The sequence below is a fragment of the Lycium ferocissimum genome, chromosome 3, assembly GCF_029784015.1.
Source record: "Lycium ferocissimum isolate CSIRO_LF1 chromosome 3, AGI_CSIRO_Lferr_CH_V1, whole genome shotgun sequence".
NCBI lineage: Eukaryota > Viridiplantae > Streptophyta > Magnoliopsida > Solanales > Solanaceae > Lycium > Lycium ferocissimum.
The window spans coordinates 5,997,985-6,021,655 of NC_081344.1; the positions used below are offsets into that span (position 1 = coordinate 5,997,985).

At 30.1% G+C, this 23,671-nt stretch overlaps 1 protein-coding gene and 1 pseudogene across 1 annotated transcript; one reads left to right on the forward strand and one right to left on the reverse strand.

Annotated features, from left to right (window-relative positions):
- Positions 1-583: 583 nt before the first annotated feature.
- LOC132051282 (U6 spliceosomal RNA) lies at positions 584-677 on the reverse strand (annotated as a pseudogene).
- A 13,756-nt stretch (positions 678-14,433) lies between these two features.
- LOC132049453 (IQ domain-containing protein IQM3-like) lies at positions 14,434-19,764 on the forward strand. Its single transcript, XM_059440266.1, has 9 exons — positions 14,434-14,784; positions 14,955-15,063; positions 16,727-16,792; positions 16,887-16,975; positions 17,137-17,224; positions 17,540-17,686; positions 17,784-17,876; positions 18,315-18,416; positions 19,058-19,764. The coding sequence occupies exons 1-9, from the start codon at positions 14,576-14,578 to the stop codon at positions 19,523-19,525; spliced, it is 1,371 nt and encodes a 456-aa protein (XP_059296249.1). The 5' UTR covers positions 14,434-14,575; the 3' UTR covers positions 19,526-19,764.
- The last annotated feature ends 3,907 nt before the right edge of the window (positions 19,765-23,671 follow it).

The following is a 23,671-nucleotide window of genomic DNA, read 5'->3' on the forward strand; positions in this document are numbered from 1 at the left end:
AAATCATTTTTTTAAACATGCAAATTTGATTTGCTACAATCGGCTAAAATCAAGAAAGAATTTTACAACAAAAATACATGAAGCACCAAGCAAACATAAAGGAAAACCTAAAATTTTAACAACATAAACATGAAGGAAAACGTAGACCTATCAAAAACAGGAAAACCGAAAGAAAACTTACTTCAAAGGTAGAGAATAATTTACATGGCTCAAAACATGCATATTTATTTGGATGGAAATACTATCTTGGTGTGATTTTAAGGTGCCATAAATTTACACATTAAATAATTGAAGGTTATGAATATAAAAGGCTTGTGAGTTATGACTATTATTAGTACTAATTAAAAGTAGATTTATGAAGATAAAGTGGTGTGAGTTATGGAGATGACTTTTTAAAATTAAATAATTAAAAAAATAAGGGGAAAATTCAAAAAAAGGAGAAAAAAGATAAATAGGAATGATGGTCATAGAGAGGTGTCACATCACCTTGTTTATGCCTAACTTTATATTATATATAGATTGCTCATATTCATAAATATCTCACATGTAACATGAGTGAATTTCACAATAACACTAATATGGCAAAAAAATTTGACTTTTGTTTATGCGTGTCATCCGCAGAGGCCATGCTAATCTTCTCTATATCGTTCCAATTTCATCGGATGTCCCCAACGGACGCTATCTTCTGCTACGCCAGTTCATGAGGTGCTGTAGAATTATTTCTTTGTTCGATGTGGGAGAAACGAAAAAAGAAGATGTCCGTTGAGTAAATGTCGTAATGAAGTCTCATTCACGTAATGAAGTTCCTTTCTGCATATATGAAAATGTCAACATTACCCTCCTTTTTGTACTTATATGTTTTCGTAAAGTGAAATTATTATCACTTTTCGTAAAAAAACTTTTTTGGAATTTCTTGAAAATTAGCGTTTGGACCAAATTAATATTATGAGGATTTAAAAAAACATCTAAAACTCTGTTTTAACGTTTTTTTCACTTTCAATACATTCAAACAATCAAATATCTTTTTGCAAAAACTATAACCAAATACAACTCCATCTTCAACTCCAACTTCAAAATTTTCAAATAAAGTAAAAAATATTTGGTTTCCATGACCAAACGCCTACTTAGATTTTTGACAATTTTTAAGGACTCAACTCAAACAATTGCTTGATTCTTCATTATTACGATAAAGTTGATTAAGCTGATTTCTAGTATTATGAAAATCTCTTGATAATGTTATATCATGGCAGCGTCTAAATTGTTCTAATCTCATTGTTTGCCACACACTTCTATGGATGGTAAAGTAAAGGTTAGCAGGAAAAAATGATTCAAGAAACGCATCATCTTCCTCCAATTATTTGTTTTATTGAAAATTCAAATCCAAATATTTATTTGGTATGTAAGTACAAAAGGAGTGCAGTTTACGGTGCCTTACAAATTTAGAAAGAGTTTAAAAGGTTTATTATTTGATTCGTTATTAATTAAGAGGAATTGTACCATAAAGGATCGTGACGAGATGAGTAGAATCCATCCAGTCTCAATTAGAAGTCTCTGCAGATTTAAACTCAAAGAATGAAAGAAACTCTAGTAGGAAGTGATCCCTTCTTTAATGAGTTTATGCGGTGCGAATTTGAAATAATCGAGCCTCAAAACAAATATCGAACGCAACGCAAAAGGAGAAACAAAATAATAAATTCAGTTGACATTTGGTTGGAAAATGGAGAACTTATCTCCACATATAATTATAGATTTTCTAATGTTTGGTTTCATTTTTCACTCTCCACATAAAACTTAGTATATAATTCATTAAATTGTTTGATTTGAATTTTTTTTTTTTTTTTCGCGTAACATACTCTCACCTTTTTCTCATTTCCTCTCACCTACTCCGACCAAATCCACCTCATAATTTCCCTCTGCTTTCACGTGTTAACTTTCTTTCATGGCAGCTGACACAATTGACTGAAAATATTTCTGGAAAATCATTACAGTTTCAGTTTTCTTTTTTTATTTTTTTTATTTTTTATGTTTGATTGTCAAAATATGTTACAAAACTATTTTCCATCAAGAAAGAAGAAAACAAGTTTATCATAATTACTATTCGCTTTTCAATTATTATAAATTATCAATACTAAAAAAGCATATCATAAACACTATTCGATTTGCTAATATTACTATAATTCGCTAATAAATATTCTTCCCTAAAATATTTTTCAGCATTCATCAAAATGTCAAAAATTATATTTTGAATGATTTTTAAGGAATAAGTCACGAAATATTTTTTGAAAAGTGTCTACAGTCATGTAATATCGACGACACCCTCAGATTCATGCTAGACTCCTTCCTTTACACTCTTTTTTTTCTTCCAAAAATTTCACCCGAAATTTGGTATTTTCATTGGTACCTATTAAATTCGAATTCACGTTGAGTTGTCTCAAATAAAAGGTAAAACGCTTACTAACGACGACAACTCTATACCCATTCCTTTATACCTAACAAACCATTCTTACTACTTAACTTAAGGGAACAATTAAGAGTTTAGTACTGGTATTTATTTATAATTAGTTTAGTACTGGTATTTATTTGTAATTAATGAGACGAATGCTTGAAAATTGGTTGTGCCCATTCAACCTAACTTCCTAGTGAATGTCAGATAAAGTGACACACTTCTGACTCGGCACGTGCCCATTTTATTATTCTTTTTGACAATCAGATAATAATAATATCTGGACAAGCATAAAGTATAAAACTTGAACTCAAGAACTCTGTACTTTCGGGAAAATGTTTTCAAATTTATTTTATCAAGCAACAAGGGAGGAATATAATACTCAAAAGGTTGGGCCTGTACTTTTTCAATATTTTGCGATTAATAAGATTAATCAAACATTTACTGGTAATTCTTTACTCATCTGATTCACATTGTATGTCTCAAATTTTGCATTAAAATTAATTATGATTCCGTGTAACTTTTTGTAGTATATGTTACAAGGGAACACTCTCTTAGTAGAGTGAATTGTTTACACAACATTTTGAAGTAGAGGAAACAATCGAAACTATGGGACCACTCATTCATCTGCTTATTTTCTAAATAATTTTCCAATTACTCAATATGTATATAGTTGCTAAGAATGGGCAAACATTGCTAAAATCTTGAGAAGAGATCAATGTACACTACAACATAAGGCATCTATAGCTACAAAATCTTAGCTATGATTTTAAAAATCGTGGCTAATATATAGTAATAGCCACAAAAGTTTGAGTTTCATGGCTATCTATAAACTCGTAAAATTTCTTAGCCACGAAAATTTAATTGACAAAGCTAATTACTCACTTTTGCTATAATTGCTAATAATCGTGGTAATAATTACCTAAGTAGCTACAACTTTATTGCTACAATAAAAATTTGTAGCTGATCATAAGTTTTGTCACGCGATAGAAGTTACTGTAGCAATAGTAATCTTTTAGCCACAATAAATTATTTGAAACAAAATGTTGTAGCTAAATAGAACATTTTGCTTCAAGTTATAAAAATTGTGGCAATAGTTAAATGATATAGCCACAGATCTTTTGCTACAATAAAACTTTGTAGCTAATCATTAATTTTTGCCACAAGATAAAACGTATTGTAGCAATAGTAACCTTTTAGCCACAATAAATTATTTGAGACAAATTGTTGTAGCTAAATATATATTTTTGCTTCAAGTTAAAAAAAATTGTGGCATTAGTTAAATGATATAGCTACGGATCTTTTGCTATAATAAAATTGCGTATCTAATCAGTAATTTTTGCTACAAGTTGAAACTTGTTGTAGCAATAGTAACATTTTCGCCACAAAAGCTATTTAAAAATAAAATATTGTAGCGAAACAAATATATTTGCTTCGAGTACTAGAAAATCGTGGCAATAGTCAGCTTAATTAATATCTACAATTATTTATCATGATGAAATAATATAGCCACAGATTTATTGTTGTGATAAACTTTCATAGCTAATCATTATTTTTTATCACGAGTTGAAATTTAGTGTAGCAATAATTATCTATTAGCCACATTAAATTATTTGAAACAAAATCTTGTAGCTAAACGAATACTTTTGCTTCAAGTTATATTTGAGAAAAAGTGAAAATACTTTCGTAATAATTACAATTATTTGTCATGACAAAATGAATAACTACAATTTTAGAGTTACAATATACTTTCGTAGTTAATTATAACTTTGGTTATACACGCGAGGTAACCATTGCAACGGTAGTACTTTAACCACAATAACTTAACTACAATAAATTAATATGGTTGCATCGATTACGAAAATCATGATAAGAGATGGTTTAACAAGGTTAAGCCGTTAAGTTACAACAACAACATACCCAGTGTAATCCTATAAGTGGGGTCCAGGGAGGATAGGATGTACGCAGGCTTTACCTCTATCTTTGTGGGGCAGAGAGGCTGTTTCTGAAAGACCCTCGGCTAGAAAGGAACAATGTTAAGTTATGAACTGAAATTAAATATAAAAATTAGATTTTTCCTCAAACATAGAATATAGTTATTTCATTGTAATAAATTAAAGAATTAATTACCATTCAAATAAAAAAGTAATCTTCATTAATAGATCATTTGTATACCTACTTGTAACCTCAAAATTTATTATGCTCCCATATTATTTATTGCAACTTGTTACTTTTATGTTAATTGTATAATTTCGTATATAAAATCAATTTTTTTTTAGTGATTATAGAGATATTTAAGTATATCTAGTATTTTATTATTTTGAAATAGAGTAATTTATTTTGTGTAATCACTTATTTTCAAAAATTATATATTCATATTGGAGATTTAATAGTTGTAGAGATATTGTGTATATGGTCTTTAATTATTTCTAACAATTACTTAAAGGTAATTTCATATATTTAAAATATGACTGTGCTCATATATTGAAATATTTTGTAGTCGCGTTGGTGCATTTAGTTTTGATATATTTAAAATAATTTTTTCTTGACATTTTCTAACTACATAGACATTGAATAATGATCGATTTATATTTTCATCACTAAATAAATAGAAAAAAGAGATATTGAAACAATGATGAATTTATGACTAAAAATGAAATTTATCGCTAATTTTGCGCTAATGCATGCCGAATTATTGACGAAATCTCTATCACTGATATTATTATTCATACAAATTTTTACATAATTTTATTTTATTAAGTTACACTAAGGATTAAGAATTTAATATGGTTGATATCTAAGTCCATATAAAAATTAACTATATTATAATTCTTATTAAATGAGTATTAATTTTAACTTCCAAATATAATTTAAAAAATAATGGAAATGTCTAATTAATATGTGAAAAACTATTATGTAAAATTTAAACAACTATAACTTTTAACAACTATAACTTTTACCACTTACATTGTAATGGTCCTTTACTATCTTAATGGGTTATTAACTATCATAAATCAAATTATATACTATATCTACGAATTGAGAATTTAATATAATTTGTATACAAAAAGTGTCTTGTACCATTATTTGATATTTTATAATACTTTTAGATGTTATTAAGTTCTATAAAAAAAAATGTTATTAAATATGGTTGATATATAAGTGTATAATAAAACTAACTAATACTATATCATAATTCATATTAAACATTATTTATAAGTCATATTAAACTATAACTTTGTATTAAACATTAATACACAGGTTGTTCATTTTATGGTCTAATGTTATTTTAATAATTTATCATAAATTTATCTAAACACTAAATATTAAGAATTTAATATAATTAAAATAGGGAGCATATAACAAAACTAACCATACCATGTAGGATGAAAAGAGTTATAAAGAAAATATTTATTTTAGAATAACCTTTAACTCAGTTGTTTTTTTCCATTTACTTAATGTTAATTATTATATTTATTAATTACATTATCATAATCGCTACTTATAGTGTAGATTTTATACATAAGACACGTAAAAGAGGCATATTGGCCAAACAGCAAATCCCTAAAACCTAAAGTTCATTTTTCTTACTCCCGTCTCCCTCTCTAGCCGCAACAACCCTCCCCACTTTTCCATTTCCTTTCTTCAATTATTGGTAACGGCTTATTCTCTTACCAGCATTCACGAAAATTTATTAAGTCTCAAAAAAGAAGAACAAGAAAGACAAAGAGGACCAAGAGAGAACCCCATGACTTTTATATTAATGGTATGTTCATCGTGTTATATTTAAGGGTTTTTAAATCTCCTTACACCTATTCGACTTAGATTTTTGGGTTCAATTTTGCAGGTAAGTTATTTCATAGATATAGTGCCTTATTTATTATTTATAGTGAGTGGGGATATGAATATTTTATAGTTGTAATATTGAGAGGAACCATAACTTGTCAACTTTAAGAATAAAGCGACATTAACAAAAATTTCACATGTATATCTATCATAGCTGATGGTATTTTGGATAAAGAGCATATATAATTGTGAACCAAAATTTCTTGAGTGCAATGACTTTAATTGTAAGAATCTTAAAGTAGAACCATCAATTTTAGTTCTTCAATCATTTCACTTATGAAACTTTTGGTTCACGTGTATGGTTCAACCTTGTGGTTGTTAATTTTTTGTTAAAATTTAGGATCTTACTTCAATTGTAAGCCAACTTAACGGATCAAAACTCATACTTCTTTTGTGGTTTGCATTTTTCCTTTTGTCATATGTTAAAAGTTTTACTAAAAGAATTATCAAGACATAATTTGTTCTCTTCTTGAAATTCTATCAGTAATATTTTTACTAATCATATCTGCCTCTTTGAAGTAAAAAAATTTGTACATGTTAAAATTATATATATGATCAGTTGTCTCTGCTTCCTGATATTAAAACACTTTACCATTTATAGGTAATTTTGCTGGAATCAGAGAAGAAATGACAAGCTAAAATCGATACTGATCAAATTTAGCTACAGTTTGAGACCATGGAAGGAGAGAAAGGAGAAGACTATGTGGCTTTGGATCTCAAACGAGATGGTGTCCTAGAAGAATTGTGTCTGCTTTAGATCTCAAACGAGATGGTGTCATAGAAGAATTGTATATTGTAAATGTTTTGAAATTGAAATATACAATTATGTGTACCTTGAAACCTGTTTTGGAATCTTAAAAATTTGGATTCTTAGCTACATTATGAAGTTCTTGCTCTTCAATTGTAATAATAAATTTTTTGAATTCACAGCTAAAGGTATAAATAATTGCCACGTAACAATATGTTTTTGAATTCGTAGCTAAATGTATATATAATCTCCACGTAGCAAGAACATGACAATACATTTGCACTTTCCGTAGCAAAATGAAGAAAAACTTTAGCTATAATTATGTATATTTCGTGGCAAAAGGTATGGAATCTTAGCTACAATATGAAAATATTTGTGAAAAATACTTCAATTCATAGCTATGAAAATTTTAATTCGTAGCTAAATACAAGTACTTTTGCTACGAGATTAAGCTATGCAAATAGCCACAGAATTTAAGTTTGCGTGGCAAGCAAATTAAATCTTTTGCTACAAAAATAATATCTTGTGGCTACACTACGAAGATAGCTACAACTTTTATTTGCCATGGCAAAAAACTAAATTGTTTGCTATAAGTATATATTTCGTGAAAAGATGGTTTTACCATTACAGCTACAACAAAAGAATCTCGTAGCAATAGGTATCAATCCTTAGCCACGGACCATGTAAAGTCCGTAGCTGACCTTTAGCTACGCCACATTTTACTACGAATGCTACGGAAAAAATTTTGTGGCTAAAATGTTTAGCGACGGAAGTTTTCATGTTTAGCTACATTGTATTCCGTAGCTATATAAGCATAATGTTGCAGTGGTAATTATCTTAAGATGTAGGATTTTTTATTTAATAACTCGAAATTTGAAACACTTATACATGCGAGAGAAAAAAAATAGAGCAATCCTATTTCGAACAAAATTTTAAAAAATAAACAATGAACTAAAAGAAACATTTGATAAGAGTAATCGGTAGCAGAGACCAATCTCCTTCACAAGAAAAATATGGAAATAAGTAATCTAAACAGAATGGCAGTTTTGTCATTAAGAGAAGCATGCAACGTTGAATTCAAACTTTGCTTTTCCCACTAGGCTTGACCACAACTTTTTATGTCTAGATAGAGACTTGTTCTTTTATTATTATTGTTTTTTGTTTTTTCTGAAAGACTTGACCTTGGAAAACCCATTAATTATGTATCTTTCCATAATTGGAAGGTAGATCATAGACGCGCACGTTTTGGTAAAGTGAATGATACACATGCCATCACTATTTCCACTGGAATTGTTACTGGGATCATATATTTTTTCTTATTTCTTGCAACTGTATTTTACTTTAATTTAATTTGTGTTCATTTAAAGCTGAAAACTGCATTACCAAAAAAAAATGATAACTGAGTATAACTAAGCCACATGCCATTGTGCATGCATAGAGACTAAAAAATATACAACTCAATGTTTTTAACAAAAGACCCCTTCTATTACCGATACTCCCATTAAGCCGATTGAAAATCATTGAACATTCCAATATTGGACAATAAGAGGGTAAATAAATACTTATTCAAACCGGGTGTTTACATCAAAGTACGTCATGTAACTTATTGTAGTTAAATAAATTAATGAAGAAAATATATACATTTGTATATTCATACACATGACATGCATTCATTGATTTGGTGTAAACACCCGGTGTGATAATTTTTTTACCAACTGTAAGATCTTATGTTAAGCACCACCAAGACCTTTGATCAATAAATTTGCCATTGCAATGTAGTTGGAACAAAATGTGGCTCAATCAGGCGTGTCTTAATTTTCTTTCAAATAAATTAAAGTGACAATCAATTTCTAAGTGTTTTAGTCTTTTCATGCGATATCTAACTAGAAGCAATTTGAATAACACAAAAGAACTGGACAGGTCTAGAAATAGCAATAGCCAGTCAACCAAGAAATCTTAGCAACGGCTCACTGCCACACTGCTATGATAAGATTCATCAGACTTCTACTAACAATATGTTGTTTCTTCGATTTTCAGGAGATCAAAGAACCATTCAATTTAACTACATAGCCAGTAACAAATCTTTTGGTATTTGGGTAAGCTGCCCAATTGAAATTATAACAAGCAATGAGCTGATCTGCCCGCTTCTTTTTCCATTCTTATCTTTTACTTTTTAAGTATTCAACAAATTAATGTAAAATCATATCGGTTGTAGTAAAGCTGAGTAGGGAGAAGTAAATCACTTTTTGTAAACTTCCTCGTATCATGGTGTAAGTGTTGCTGGAATATGAATAAAATGCAGATATTTTTTAAAGAAAACATCCGTTGTATTAATGTTATATTAAAATATATTATTTGTTGTCATATGCTAGGCTATAAATCTACAAGAAAGTGGTCATTATACTTTGGTGTAGCTCATGCCACGATCTACCACTAATTACTTATAAGTAAGTCTTAATTTTGTGACCATCAACCCACGTTTTACAATTTTATTATTTTACCACCTTGTTATTTATTCTATGAAATGTGTTCTATATGGTGGAGTCTTGAACTCAATAACTTGTTCAGAATTTGTTTTATACGACGTTGTCGAAATGCTGTATCTTAGAGGAGACAATCAAGAAGATTATTGTTATACCAATGAAGGTTTGTTGCAATGGAGATTTGAATCTCACCAAATAGAGCAACACATCCGTGCCTTAGCCTAAAGAATTATTTTTTCTTCATTTATTTTTCAATTGTAATTGTATTTTTCACCAACAATATCTAATGACAAAAGATTTAGACTTATTTTAAGTAGACCTAGAATTAGACCTAGAATAGACTTACTTATTTTAAGTAGACCTAGAATAGACTTTAGACATGAGATTAGTAGTTGGAAATGATGTATCTCGATCAATTTACCATTTGTGAGCTGTAAAATGACATGACCCAGTTACAGCTATTAATTGGATGTCATTTTTACACAAGTATACTCAACAGAAGTAAGTTCTTGAATGAATAATAACTCATTTTTGTATGCTTGTTAAAATTAATAACACATATTTCACAAATGTTTATTGGAAAGAATTAGTATATACCTAATTTTCCTTCTTGTATTAAACAAACAAAAAAGAAGGTTGGTAAAGCATGCAAGAATGGAAAATGGTGGAGAACTCAAAAAACGACTTGCTGGGTCTTTTTAAATGATCGTGTGTATGTATGTGTGTGTGTATATATTTACTACTATTTAGAAGAGGGAGTTTGGGGGCACTTTATGGTCGTCCGTTGTGGACCCCTCATAAAAAAAAAAAAAAAAATTTGGCCCCATATTAATCAAGCCCTAAAAAAATAAAAAAATTGTAAAAAAAAAAAATTGTGGGCCCCATATTTTGTGGGTCCCATATTAAACACCAACCAGTAATTTAAAAAAAAAAAAAAGAGAAGAAAAACAAGTGGAACCCACCACATCCAAACTCACAAGAAAAAAAAGTGGATCTCATATTAACAAAATCAAGCAATATAAAAAAAAAAAAGTGAATCCCATATTAAAAAAACACAACAACATATTTAAAATACAAAAATGCTTAGAAAATCAAACAATTAAATCAATAATGATGGATTTATTGTCACATGCGTATCAACCCATTAGTGAGAGCAAATGAAATTATTGTACAACAACATACTTAAAATACTTATATATATATAAAATAGTGGAACCCACCATCTCCAAACTCACCTAGAAAAAAATGAACCTATATTGACAAAATCAAAGAATAAAAAAAAAAAAAAAAGTGAGTCCCATATTAAAAAACAAACAATGTCCAAAAAAAAAAAAGTGCGGAGACTTTGTATTCGAAGCAAATACTAATATAATAAAGGTTTAGATACGAAGACTTAAACTACAATGTTATATTAATCGTGTTTTGAACATAGTCTATATATATATATATATGCATAAAAATAGTGCAAACTAATAATGTCCAAAAGGGTGGGCCCCATACTAAATAACACCAAGCAATATAAAAAATAAAAATAAAAAAAAAGAAGAAACTATATAAAGCATGGGTTTAGACTTATGCTTCATCGTCCGTTGTCCCTTAAAAAAAAAAAAGGGGTGGGCCCCATACTAAATAACATTAAAAAAAAAAAAAGGAAAAAAAAAATTGAACTCACCATCTCCAAACTCATGGGAAAAAATAAAGTGGACCCTATATTAATAAAATCAAGCAATATTAAAAAAAAAAAAAATTGAACCCCATATTAAAAAAATATATATAATATTAAAAAAAAGAAGTGTGCTTTTTATTCATAGCAAACACTAATATAATAAAGTTTTAGATACGACATAGAAAGCACAAACTACAATGTTATATTAATCGTGTTTTGAACATAATATATGTATATATATTATATGCATAAAAATAGTGCAAACTAATAATGTCCAAAAAAAAAAGTGCACTCCCATAAAGGTGGACCCATACTAAACAACATCAAGCAATATATATATAAAAAAAAAAAAAAAAAAAAAAAAATTAACCCACCATCTCCAAACTCACGATAAAAATGTGCACCCCATATTAACAAAATCAAGAATATAAAAAGAAAAGTAACTCCATATTAAAAAAAAATAATGTCAAAAAAAAGTGCAGACTTTGTATTCGTCGTAAACACTAATATAATAAAGTTTTAGATACGAATACTAAACTACAATGTTATATTAATCGAGTTTTGAACATAGTATGTATATATATATATATATATATATATATATATATATATATATATATATATATATATATATATATATATATATATATAAAAATAGTGCAAATTAATAATGTCCAAAAAAAAATGCACCCCATATTAAAAAATCAAACAATATTCATGTAATTTAAAGTATCTCATTGAGTAATAATGATGGATTCATTGCCACGTGCGTATCAATCCATTATTAGTGAAACGAAATGCTTTTCTTCAAAAAAGGTTAGGTAATCAAACCATACAATTTTCTTTCTTTTTTTATATTAGCCTGAGATCTAATCTAGCTATTAAACTGTTGTATTTGCTATTCCGCCATGTCATTTATTTGTTATGTTTACTAAAATAAATATACTTTAAATATTTATATTTTAGAATAAGATAAAATTTAATTACTTTTTTATTTTTATTCTTACTCCAATAAATGTGAAAAGAGATTAATGTCGTAGAAAAAATATATATCAAATGGAAATCAAATAATGAATAAGGTAAATTAGTCAAATTATAATTCTAATCGACGTTTTCTTAAAAAACCATGCAAAAAACAACATGACAAGTAAAATGAGCTAAACCTAGAATATTTACCAAAAATTAAAAATAGTATTTCTTCGTTTAAATAGAAAATCAATTTCTACTTTGTTTTGTTTTAAACATGTAAAATTAATTTAATAATGTAAATTAGAATTATCCAAATCAAAATTTGATAAAAAATAATAAGTATTTTACACTTTTAAATTAATCGAATTAAAATTAAAAGTATCAACTGCCGCTTAAATATTGCTATTGTTTTATCTCAAAGAGACGAAAATAGTTTCTTTTTAAACAAGTCTTCTCTTTTAAAAAATATTAATAAATTTGCCGATTTTGTATTCGTAGCAACCATTAATATAATAAAGTTTTAGATACGGAGCACAAACTACAATGTTATATTAATCGTGCTTTGAACATATATATATATATATATATATATATATATATATATATATATAATCACCATTCAAAAAGATAACTATATACACATAGACTTACTATAATCTAGTAAGTGTTGGTAAAATGCGCAGCACGGGCATAGACCGCTAGTATATATATAGTAGTGAGAACTCTAACAAGTGGTCATTGTTTATTTGCAAAAAACTGTAGAATTGAAAATAATAATGTTGTACCAAATCCAAATTCAAGAAAGGAGGTAATAATATTGTACCAAATCCATAGGAAGTTTCGCTCTTCTTCTTCTTCTTCTTCTTCTTCTTTTCCCCTTCTTATAGCTAATTTTGTTAATTAATGAGCTTAGCTTGAACCTACTTTGACGAAGGGTGGATGGAAATGGTTGGAAGGAGACTAGGAGTCGTCAATTTAATTTAATGACATAACTGTTGGCCCTGCTTCCCTTTTGTTTCCTTCTTGGTTTTCCAAATTCAGAAATGGGGTAACTTTTCCGTGGATGTGAACATTTAACAATATTTTATTTGGTTGAAATAAAAAAAAGACTAATGTTTATGACACTAGATTATAGTTAGATGGTAAGTACCTATTCGTTATTAATTCGAGGAAAGTTTAACGAATGATTTTATTTTTTATTAGGAGTAAGTTACAATAAGTATTCAATTTATCAACAACTACAATAACATCTAAAAGATAATGGTTGTTTGAGAAGGATAGATTGTTTATCCTACATCCTTTAAGATATCTAAAATTTGGTTAAGGGAAAGAGCAATTGCACCAGATTTTAAATTAAAAATTATAGAAAATAAAGTTATAGATACCACCAATGCTAAACGGAATAATCACCTCCGATCCAAATTGTAGAAAAGTAAAGAGGGAAGAAAAACACTAAAATGAGATAACAAACCTTTAGTCTACTATAACTATAAAACTAGATATTACAGTATATAGTATAATGTTTGAGACCTTTTATATACTATTGTTTTAGCATAAGGTACAGTAGGTTAAGGTTTTAATTGTAGCCTTCTCTATCTAAAACATATCCCAAGGCAAGGCCAAATGTAGAAACAATTTAATACGTTGTATTTAAAACTTAGAATATAAAATATATTTTCTACATATTTTATTTGTTTCAGTCCAGTATTTTTTGGTAATTTCTATAAAATAAAAAATCTAACCTAACTATTTGGTACAGTCATAGCATTATATTGAAACTTTCTATTAGATTGAAAAAAAAAAAACTCTAAAAATTGATTTTAGTTGATTCAATCAGTTTTTGAAAGAAAAAAAAATCAATTTTTGAAAAATCATTGACACCACTAATAAGTAGTACTCTTTTCGTTTCAAATTCTATGGAAGTGTTAGATCAGATAAAAAGTAAATTTATTTAAAATTTGTGCTCTAAAATAAATTATGTCACGTAAATTAGAACAGATAAAATACTTATTTATAGCAACAAAATAAATGGTGATATCTTCGATTTATTTTTGATAAAACTAAATCAAACTATACATTATCGGTTTATTAAATTTTTAAGTTTTAGTTATTCAGTTTGATTCGATTTGGGGTTTGAATTGATTTTTACCGTGAACACCCCTAGGTGACGTTTATTTCGAGACGGAGGGAGGGAACAGTACTTTTAGCAATCAATACATGCTGATATTTTTAAGATAGTGGAAAGCACTTGAAACTCACTTTATGAATATGACAAAAATGAGCGTCGAGTGACTTCGCTCCCAGTCCTTACTGGCAAACTCGCAAAAACTCTCAAGTTTGACCACAACCACTATATATACTAACTCCTATATTTATCTCACGAGAAGCACGTTCATTCATTCCAACTTTCTTCATTTCCAATGGAATTCGAAACTCACATTCCATCCATTAACTCCTTTTTAGACGGTACAAATGTTGCTAATGGCCGGAATTGCCAGTGGACTGACTCCGCCGGAGATGAGATGATGACACGTCATACGGAAGCGGCTATGAAAATGCAGAAGGTATATAGGAGTTATCGCACCCGGCGTATGTTAGCAGATTCTGCTTTGGTTGCTGAAGAACTCTGGTAAGTTTATATCTTTAACTAGTTATAAGACTTTTAAATGTCACGGTAAATGTGTGTAATTTACTAAAATATCTTTTAAATCTTGTGTTTTTAAACGTGCGGATGTTTGCTAGAAAATAAGACACTTAGTATTGTTATTATTGTTGTTAATTTAGTGATGATTTTTGAAGGTGGCAAGCGATAGATTATGCTAGATTGAATCACAGTACAATTTCTTTCTTCGATGTACCTGAGACGGCGGCTTCACGGTGGAATCGCATCACTTTAAATGCTTCCAAGGTATCCTCACAATTTTAGCTCCCGTTTGGTCATGGATTTTGAAATTTAAACTTGAAAATTTGATTTTTTGAAACTTGTAGTGTTTGGACATGCATTTTACTTCAATTTTTATGAGTGAAAGTGAAATTTCTCCCAATTTTTGGAACTTCAAAATATTTTGAAGATAAATTTTGCAAAATTTGATCCAAAATCTATGGTTCGCTAGCTTAGCTCCCGTTAGGCCATAAAATTTTGGATGCTTTTTTTTTTTTTCGAATGAAAACATTGCATGTCCATGAAAATTGATCAGTTTTGAAAAAAAAAAAAAATTCAAGTTTTGTATTTGGGTGAAATATTTCTTCCAATCCCAAAACTTCAAAAATTTTTCAAGTAAAATACATGTTCCAAAAATTATTTTTCAACGCAACTTCAAATACTCTTTTTTTCAAGTTTCACAAAATTGATGGCCAAACGCTAGCTTAATTTCTGTTAGGAGTACATAAATTGCTAAACCTCAAGGGTCCAGGTGCTGTGCGACGATTTTTTTCGTCAACCTAAATAGTTGATTTTTTTCTAAAAGCATATATTTTACTTTAAATTTCACTGTCGTTGTCAAAATAGAAAAAGAAAAGAAGAATAGTGCAGTAATGGCGTACAATTAACGTGGAACAACCTCTACTTAATGTTGTCTTATCTATAAGCCGATAAGTATTCACTAGGGCTATCAAATGGTTGAATTGTGTCAAATTTGGATTTAATTGAAATATCGGTTGTCACTAAACAGTCATGACAAATGACACACCAAAAAAACAAAAGAGGCGTCTTTTTCTATTGAGAGTGGAGAAAAGAAAATACACAACAAGCCAAACAGAGTTTAATTCAAGTGCACTACTAAAGAAAGGAGAAGAAAAATGCATTAAGTGAGAATTGATCCTTATTTCTCTTGGTAAATAACTAAGTTTTTAACCAAATGTACCATTAAGACCTTTTTGTAGCATGGGTGCCATCAGGTAATATTTGACCAATTCTAGAAAATATGTACATGGAAAGACCATTGGTTCACGTCCCCCAAAATTTAATTCTCCTCTGAAACCAGGGGCTGATTTAGAGGGTGAACACCGTCGGCAAAAAATTACATTGTATATGTAGTGTAGATTTTCTGTGTTTATGTACATATATTAACTTTTGAATATCCTGAACAAATACAAAAGGTTAGCTCAAGTGTTCGAGGGTGTTCCAAATTGTCTCTAGCGTTCTAGGTTTGATTCCCAGGAACAACATTATTTTTTTATATTTAACTTTTATTATTTTTTCCGAACCCCCTGAGTGAAAATTCGCCACTGCCTGAAACCAAAGTAAAAAGAAATGTTTTTAAAAATAAAATAAAATTTAATAGTGAGAAAGTGATAAAAAAGGTATTCCTTCTCTTTATACAAATATAAAATTTGTAATAGCGTAGGGAGAAAAATATATCTGCATGTATAAAAGCTAATAAACAAATAATTGCGCTTCGTCCCAAACAAGTTGGGGTCAACTATATAAGTTCCCCCTTCAATTTAAGCTCATTTCATATCACAGTCGTGTAAAAAGCTAATCACCTTATTCTTTTTTCTATTTTTGACAATTTTCTTGGCTCAAATTAGTCAATACTTTTGAAGGTTGATTCTATTTACGTTTTGGCCAGGTTGGTAAGGGATTGTCCAGAGATGAAAAAGCTCAGAAATTAGCGTTTCAGCACTGGATTGAAGCAGTGAGTCACTGCCCACTGCTGCTTTATTTGAATGTGCCCCATTAACATTATTAATGTTTGTATTTTTCTGACCTTAGTTTTGTGGTAACTGCAGATTGACCCACGCCACCGTTACGGGCATAGCTTGCATTTGTACTATGAAGAGTGGTGTAAAACTGATGCTGGTCAGCCCTTTTTCTATTGGTAAGAATGCTGAATGCAGGAATTGGTACATCGCCTAGTTTGCATGGTATATTTTTAGGTGGTAAATAGTCGGCGATGGCAGCTTGATAATTCAACATGATATATGAAGTTACTTGTAAGAAAGAATCAAGAGTAACTAAAAACTTTTGGAACATCTGCAGGTTGGATCTTGGAGATGGCAAAAAGGTTGATCTCAAAGAATGTCCGAGATCTAAGCTTCAGAAACAAAGTATTAAGTATCTTGGACCAGTATGTGCTGAATCTTTTGTTACTTATTGCAATGCAAATCACGATGTTTAGCATCAATATACAAATGGCTTCTCATATCTATGTGCCGACATTGGTTTCTCTTTACTGATACATATGATTTGCTCTAATGTACACTATCTAATATTTAATTTACTTCTATTACATATTCTCGTATGGACTTTTTGTCCTTAATTAAAAATAAGGATATGTACTTTGTCAACTAAGTGAAGATGTAAGTTCTGCATAATTTCCTGAGTCTGATTGTTTCATATTGCTATGCAGCTCCTAATTGTTTGCTTATCTTTCTATAATCAGCAAGAGAGAGAACATTATGAATATGTAGTGGCTGATGGGAAAATACTGCATAACCAAACTGGAAATCATCTTGATACAACGAATGGGTTGCCAGGGGCAAAATGGATTTTCGTAATGAGCACCTCAAAGAGACTCTATGCTGGAGTGGTAAATTTACTATGTGAATGCTTTATGATGATTATCCTGCAAATTCTTTTGTTTTTCCTCTGTTAATGCAAAAGTTTTGTTATTCAAATGCCTTTAGAAGGAGAAAGGAATATTTCATCATTCCAGCTTTCTTGCTGGTGGGGCTACTTTAGCTGCTGGAACACTAGCGGTAAAGGATGGGGTACTTAAGGTAAATATCTGCTATATCGTTGCACTATCTTTAGATTGCATATGCCTGACTTCGAAACTGTGTTGAGATCTAAATGGAGGTCTGTCAAAATCTAGGAGTTATTTCTTCTCAGCCTTATGAAACAATGTTTATGTCTATGGATTTGAAAAACACTTTCTGTTCCACATTAATATACTTGAAATGTTCAATGAGATACCACCTTGTGCAGAATTTCTTAATTTCATATAGATGAAAGCTCTATGAAGAGAAAATTGCCTTCCATTTTGTTTCCGTGTCTGTTTGCAAGCCTATTTCTGTATTATTTGCAAATTTTCGGCAAGGAAGAAACCGGATAATGCCACCTGAATCATAAGCATGTAGCTTGAAAACAAAACCTGAGTCACTGCTCACTATGTTTAAGTTGCACACTGCTGTGCTCTGACATTTTAATTTTTTCAGTCTATTTCAGCATATAGCGGGCATTATCGGCCAACTGATGATAGACTTGACAGCTTTTTATCAGTTCTGAAGGAAAAGGGAGTCAACCTGGATGAGGTTGAGGTTAGTGATTTCTGAGTCTTTCCTATTTACTGTACTGTTTTGGTACACCAGTACATCTGATTTTTGACTATTTAAATTTGGAAATTAATATAGGTAAAGGCACAATACCATGCCAAATAAATAGAAAGTAGAATCTTAGTGAGACTTAAGGCCGCTGGCCCATCAAGCCTGTCACCACCTACCCTGGGGCTACTTGTCCCGAAAAATTGATTTAACAAAAGCCAAGCAAGAGAGAACGCTTAATCTTATGTTTAGAATTATCAACTCCCTCAATGCCCTCTGTAAATCTGAACATCCGATAACCTGATAACCGATAGTACATAATTGCTTTGGTTCCATTTCAGGTTTCAGATGCTTAGTAACCGTGGTTTATTTCCTCTTTCCTTACCATGTTCCAATCGATCTAATAAAATGTAATGGTTTTTTAAATCTTTCCTTATCATGTTCCATTCTGTTGTATTTAATCTAATGTATGCTTCCCTTTGATGGAATGGCACAATCCTTATTGGGCCAAAGGATCACGAAAAGCTACTTCTCCTTACCTAGTAGTCTACTTTGCATATGATTTTACTTATGAATGGTTGTGATTAGTTATCCTGTTATAAACCGAGTTAATCCTTGTCAATGTTATCTGTTACCAGATAAAAAGGCCAAAAGAAGAAGATGAGAGCTATGAAGAGGGACAGTCATCTGAGAGTCACTCTGTGTCTGAACTTTCAACTATATCAGAATTCTCTCCTCAAGTTGATGTTCCGAAGGAAGAGGAAAAAGACACCTCCTCAGAATTAGTGAGAAGTCCACAAGCTGAAAAGCCAAGTAGCTATAAGAGAACACTCTCGGGTGGGCTTGAGAGCCCGAGAGCGGAGGTGCCAAAAACTGCGATACTGCAAAGGATTAATTCGAAGAAATCATCAAAGTCGTATCAACTGGGTCATCAACTCTCCCTGGCATGGTCAACAGGTGCTGGCCCAAGGATTGGATGCATTGCTGACTACCCGACTGAACTAAGGTATCAGGCCTTGGAACTGACGAACCTCTCACCTAGACCTTGTTCTGCATCATCAACTCCTAGGCCAATTGATGCTCTTTTATCACCTACTTGTGCCTGACCAGTTTTGTGCAATGGTGATGTAACGTGCTCTTGAACCAAAGTTTGTGTAAAGCCTTAGTTTCCATATTTCCTGCAACAAGCTGTAGTGAGTTCAAAGTAGTAGTTACTTCATTTTGGTCTTTCTTGTTCCTGTCTTTCAACTTGCTGTTAGTTTACTTTCTGAGTTTGTACTGTTCTTGGTAGTTCCTTTAGCCCAAGGAGAATTTTATTAGCAATAATATTGAATGCCTCCTATTATAGACTTTTGTAAAACAACTTGACAGCAATTGTAGACAGACAAGAGATCGGAAAGTTTCTAAATATACATATCTGCCGTATATTCTCATTTATCCCAAGTACTCACACCAAGTATAGGCAATTAAGTATTTGGTTTTCGAGTGTTTTGATTCAACGAACAGGAAAAGGAAAATATTTATTGATTTGACGAACATGAAAAAGAGATTTCGGTTCTTGTCATCTCAATTCCTATATGAACAGCTTCCTTATGGAGATAAAAGGTGATAACTCATATACAATATTTGATGATGGCATTGAGATATATTCACTCACACTTCTTAAATATCTCAAATTATGCGATAGATGAATTATCAGTGTTTGGCAATATCGGTTTAGTTCAAAGGATAAAATTAGGTGTTAAAACAAAGAGATTTCACGTACAAATTCAACTATTGCATAGTCTGAGACAAATGAGTACTATGTGCATCTCTTCTCACATGAGTATTTACAACTAATATTTCAGCAGTAAGTGAAGAGTTAATTCCTTGGATGGTAATCCAAGTTTAGGAAATTTTTTACAAAAGTCACTTTTATTTCATTTAGGACAATAAGGTCACTCAAGTATAACTATTTTCCTCAAAAAAGCATCTAAACACCTCAAAGTGTTTTTCTATAACGGGTTGCCACATGTCATTATAGCCCCATTTTTTATTTTAATAATAGACATATTTAACTCATCAAATTCATTTAATCAAATTCATATTTTATACCCAATTAAATATCACATGGCTAAAAAGCGACAAAAGAATCAAACCATACTTTTTATTAAGCCACTTTTTCAAATCTAAATTCTTTTTATCTTGATTCAAATATATTATCTTTCAATTTAAATTAAAGTTCAAGTAATTTAATCTTTCTATTCAAATTCAAGTTTTTTTAAATCGCATATTTTTGTCAACATTAAACAACATATTCTTTCCACATTAAAATATAATTACAAATATAACACAAAAGTTACATTCGTATTGGTTTAACTTTTAAAAAATCTAATTAAATTGTATATTTAAAAAATAAAGTTAGTGTAAATTTTTTCTCTCTATTTTTAGTTATCTATTCTTATATATGTAGTGTGCAATTTTTGGCATTTCCATTTTCATACGAGCAAGGTCTTTTTATTTCTCATGCAAAAGGTATAGAGTTTTCTTTACTATAATACTTATTTTAAAATATTATATTATAACTCTTATTTTTTATTTTGAAATATTATATTATTAGTCTTATATGAAATATAATATATTCTTAATTTATTTCATGTTATGATATAGATATTCCAACTTGTCATGTTAATCATGTTAATACCTAGCAATATATTAAACTAAAGCTCTAAACAATTTTTTTTATATTTTAATTTTAAATTTTAATACTTATCTATAGATTTAAAAAAATTCTCTCTTTTAATTCTAATTCATTTAGATTACTAGTTTGTTCCTTTGCTGCTTTTTAACCGGGTCATATTTGATTAGATATAAAATATGAATTTGATTAAATGAGTTTGATGAGTTAAACAAGTCTATTATTAAAAAATATGGGGCTCTAATGACGTGGCAACTCAATTAGGAGAGAAGGAAGCTTTTGAAGTGTTTAGTATTTTTGAGGAAAATAGTGATACTTGAATGACTTTATTGTCCTAAATAAAACAAAAGTGACTTTTCTAGGAAATTCTCTAAACTTGGATGACCATCCAAAGAATTAACTCGTAAGTGAATTCTCATTCTAAATCAAAATCTAAAACCTTAAGCCAAAATCCAAAATCGAAATTGCTCTCATAATTATGATTTAGTACTTAGTTACAGTAACGCATAATAAGCAAGTTAAACACACGTTATATTTGGAATGCTGCCCTATTTATGTTGGTGTTGGCATCTGAATTGGTTACAGAGTGGGGCAATTTTGATGGGAAGGGTGGAAGAATTTATCGAAAAAAATACTTGCGAGTGTTAATTGGCTCTGATACCATATAAAATATAAAACTGACAGTAAAATAAAAAGAACAATGTATTTTATTGATTGTAAACTGAGTATATATAGATTCTATACAACTTCTACAGCAAGGAGGTAAACTAAGAAAAATGATAAGACTTATCTAAAATAACCTAAATACAAATAAAAGTTACAATATAGTCCTACAGGATAGGACTACTAAATCAAAAATTTAAAAATACGAATCAGATATTATTCGTTATTGGTAACGATATTTTCATACGTACCGAATCTTTCAAATTTCTCATATATTACTATCTAAGAAATGAGAATAGCACAAAGGTCATCGTCAACATGCCTGTCTGGCTTAGAGGGTTGTTTGGTCATTCCACTCTGCTGTAGTGGATATTGCTATAATTGTTGGCCATGTGTTCACGATTTTAATAAAATTCTGGGTCTGCTTGAATTTCATAGCCCACGCGTTCAATTGCAAGGTTTTTAAACTATCACTTGTATGAAATTGTGGGTCCATTGAACTTTTCCATATGACATTCTTGCTTATCTGTGTCTCTCTATAAGACATTTTATTCTCCCTCTTTGCATAGTTTATGGCCAGCTTTGTGGTATTCACTATAGAGTAATTACTCCCTCCGTCTCATATTTCTTGTCCACATTACTAAAAATATTTGTCCCAAATTACTTATCCATTTATAAAATTAAGATTAATTTAATTTAATTTAATTTTTTTCATTTTATCCTTGATACTAATGTTTTTGAAAATATCAATATTGATTAGAGTGTATTTATTGAATAAATATTCTATTATTTAAAATTTCTTAAAGGACGTGGAAATGAGAAATTGTACAAGTAATATAAAAGGGATGGAGTATCTGTTGTTCAAAGGATAATCAAAAGAACCTATAACTTGCAAACATCAGCTAATAGAGGGCTTGAAACACATGGCACTTAGAGATACATGGCTTTAACCTTTGAGACTAGCGTCTCAATGATCTGGCAGGACACATGTCTCTTCCTCACCCCTTCTCCTCTTCTCTTTTTTTTTTTTCTCTCAACATTCTTAACTAACCTTGCTCCCTCATCTCTTTGTTTCTGCTCATGAACTACGAAGAGATACACAAAACAACGCCATCTGCTTTGGACAGTACATTTTCAGGCGATATGGAGGATGAAGATGAAGATGAAGTGGTGGAATGTGAGTGGGAAGCAGCAGAGGTGTTAGCTTGTTTGTCCCATTCCGTTATTGGTGACATTGAACTCGCTCATATTCGTGTAAGTGTATCCTGATTCATGAATGTGTTCTATTTCAATATAGTAATTTATAGCAATGTAAGGAATCTTTTTACTGATACTACACTGTTAATGTATACCATAAGAGTATTGTCAATTAGTTTGCTTCAACTTCCGTGCTCAACACTTAAGGTACGAGCAACTTAAGGTACGGGCTCTAGACATTTGGAATTATGGCTCCTAAACTTCATTTTAGTGTGTGTTTGGTACGAAGGAATATATTTTTCACGTAAAATGTTGTTTTCATGCAAAGTAAGTGGATTTCTTACTTATTTTTTGGTGTTTGTTAAGTGAGCAGAAAAATATTGTCTCAAAAGCATTTTGTAGGAGTATAATCTAAGTAAATACTATTGGGGTAGTGGTGGACGGTAGGAGTGTGGGGATTGGGGCTATGGGAGGTGGGGTGTGTTGGAGGGGGAGATGAGACGAATAATGTGAAATGCTACTTATGGAATTTGTTTTCAGTATCCACTAGAAAAGTCATTTTTCTCATTTTTAAGAACTTGTTTTCCTAGATTATAAAAATTTACAAATTTTTGACCTACCAAACATGAGAAAATTGAAAATATTTTCCTCGGTGTGATTCCCTGTTCTGAAATAACATACGGTTCTTAATAAGGTCATCATATATCTGTTCTGG

Bases quoted from the DNA above. Each gene is read 5' to 3' on its own strand.
- LOC132049453 (XM_059440266.1), top strand. From the start codon at position 14,576: ATGGAATTCGAAACTCACATTCCATCCATTAACTCCTTTTTAGACGGT. The intron at 14,785-14,954 runs GTAAGTTTATAT...TGATTTTTGAAG, and splicing joins TTGGTTGCTGAAGAACTCTG to GTGGCAAGCGATAGATTATG. The intron at 17,225-17,539 runs GTATGTGCTGAA...TTCTATAATCAG, and splicing joins GTATTAAGTATCTTGGACCA to CAAGAGAGAGAACATTATGA.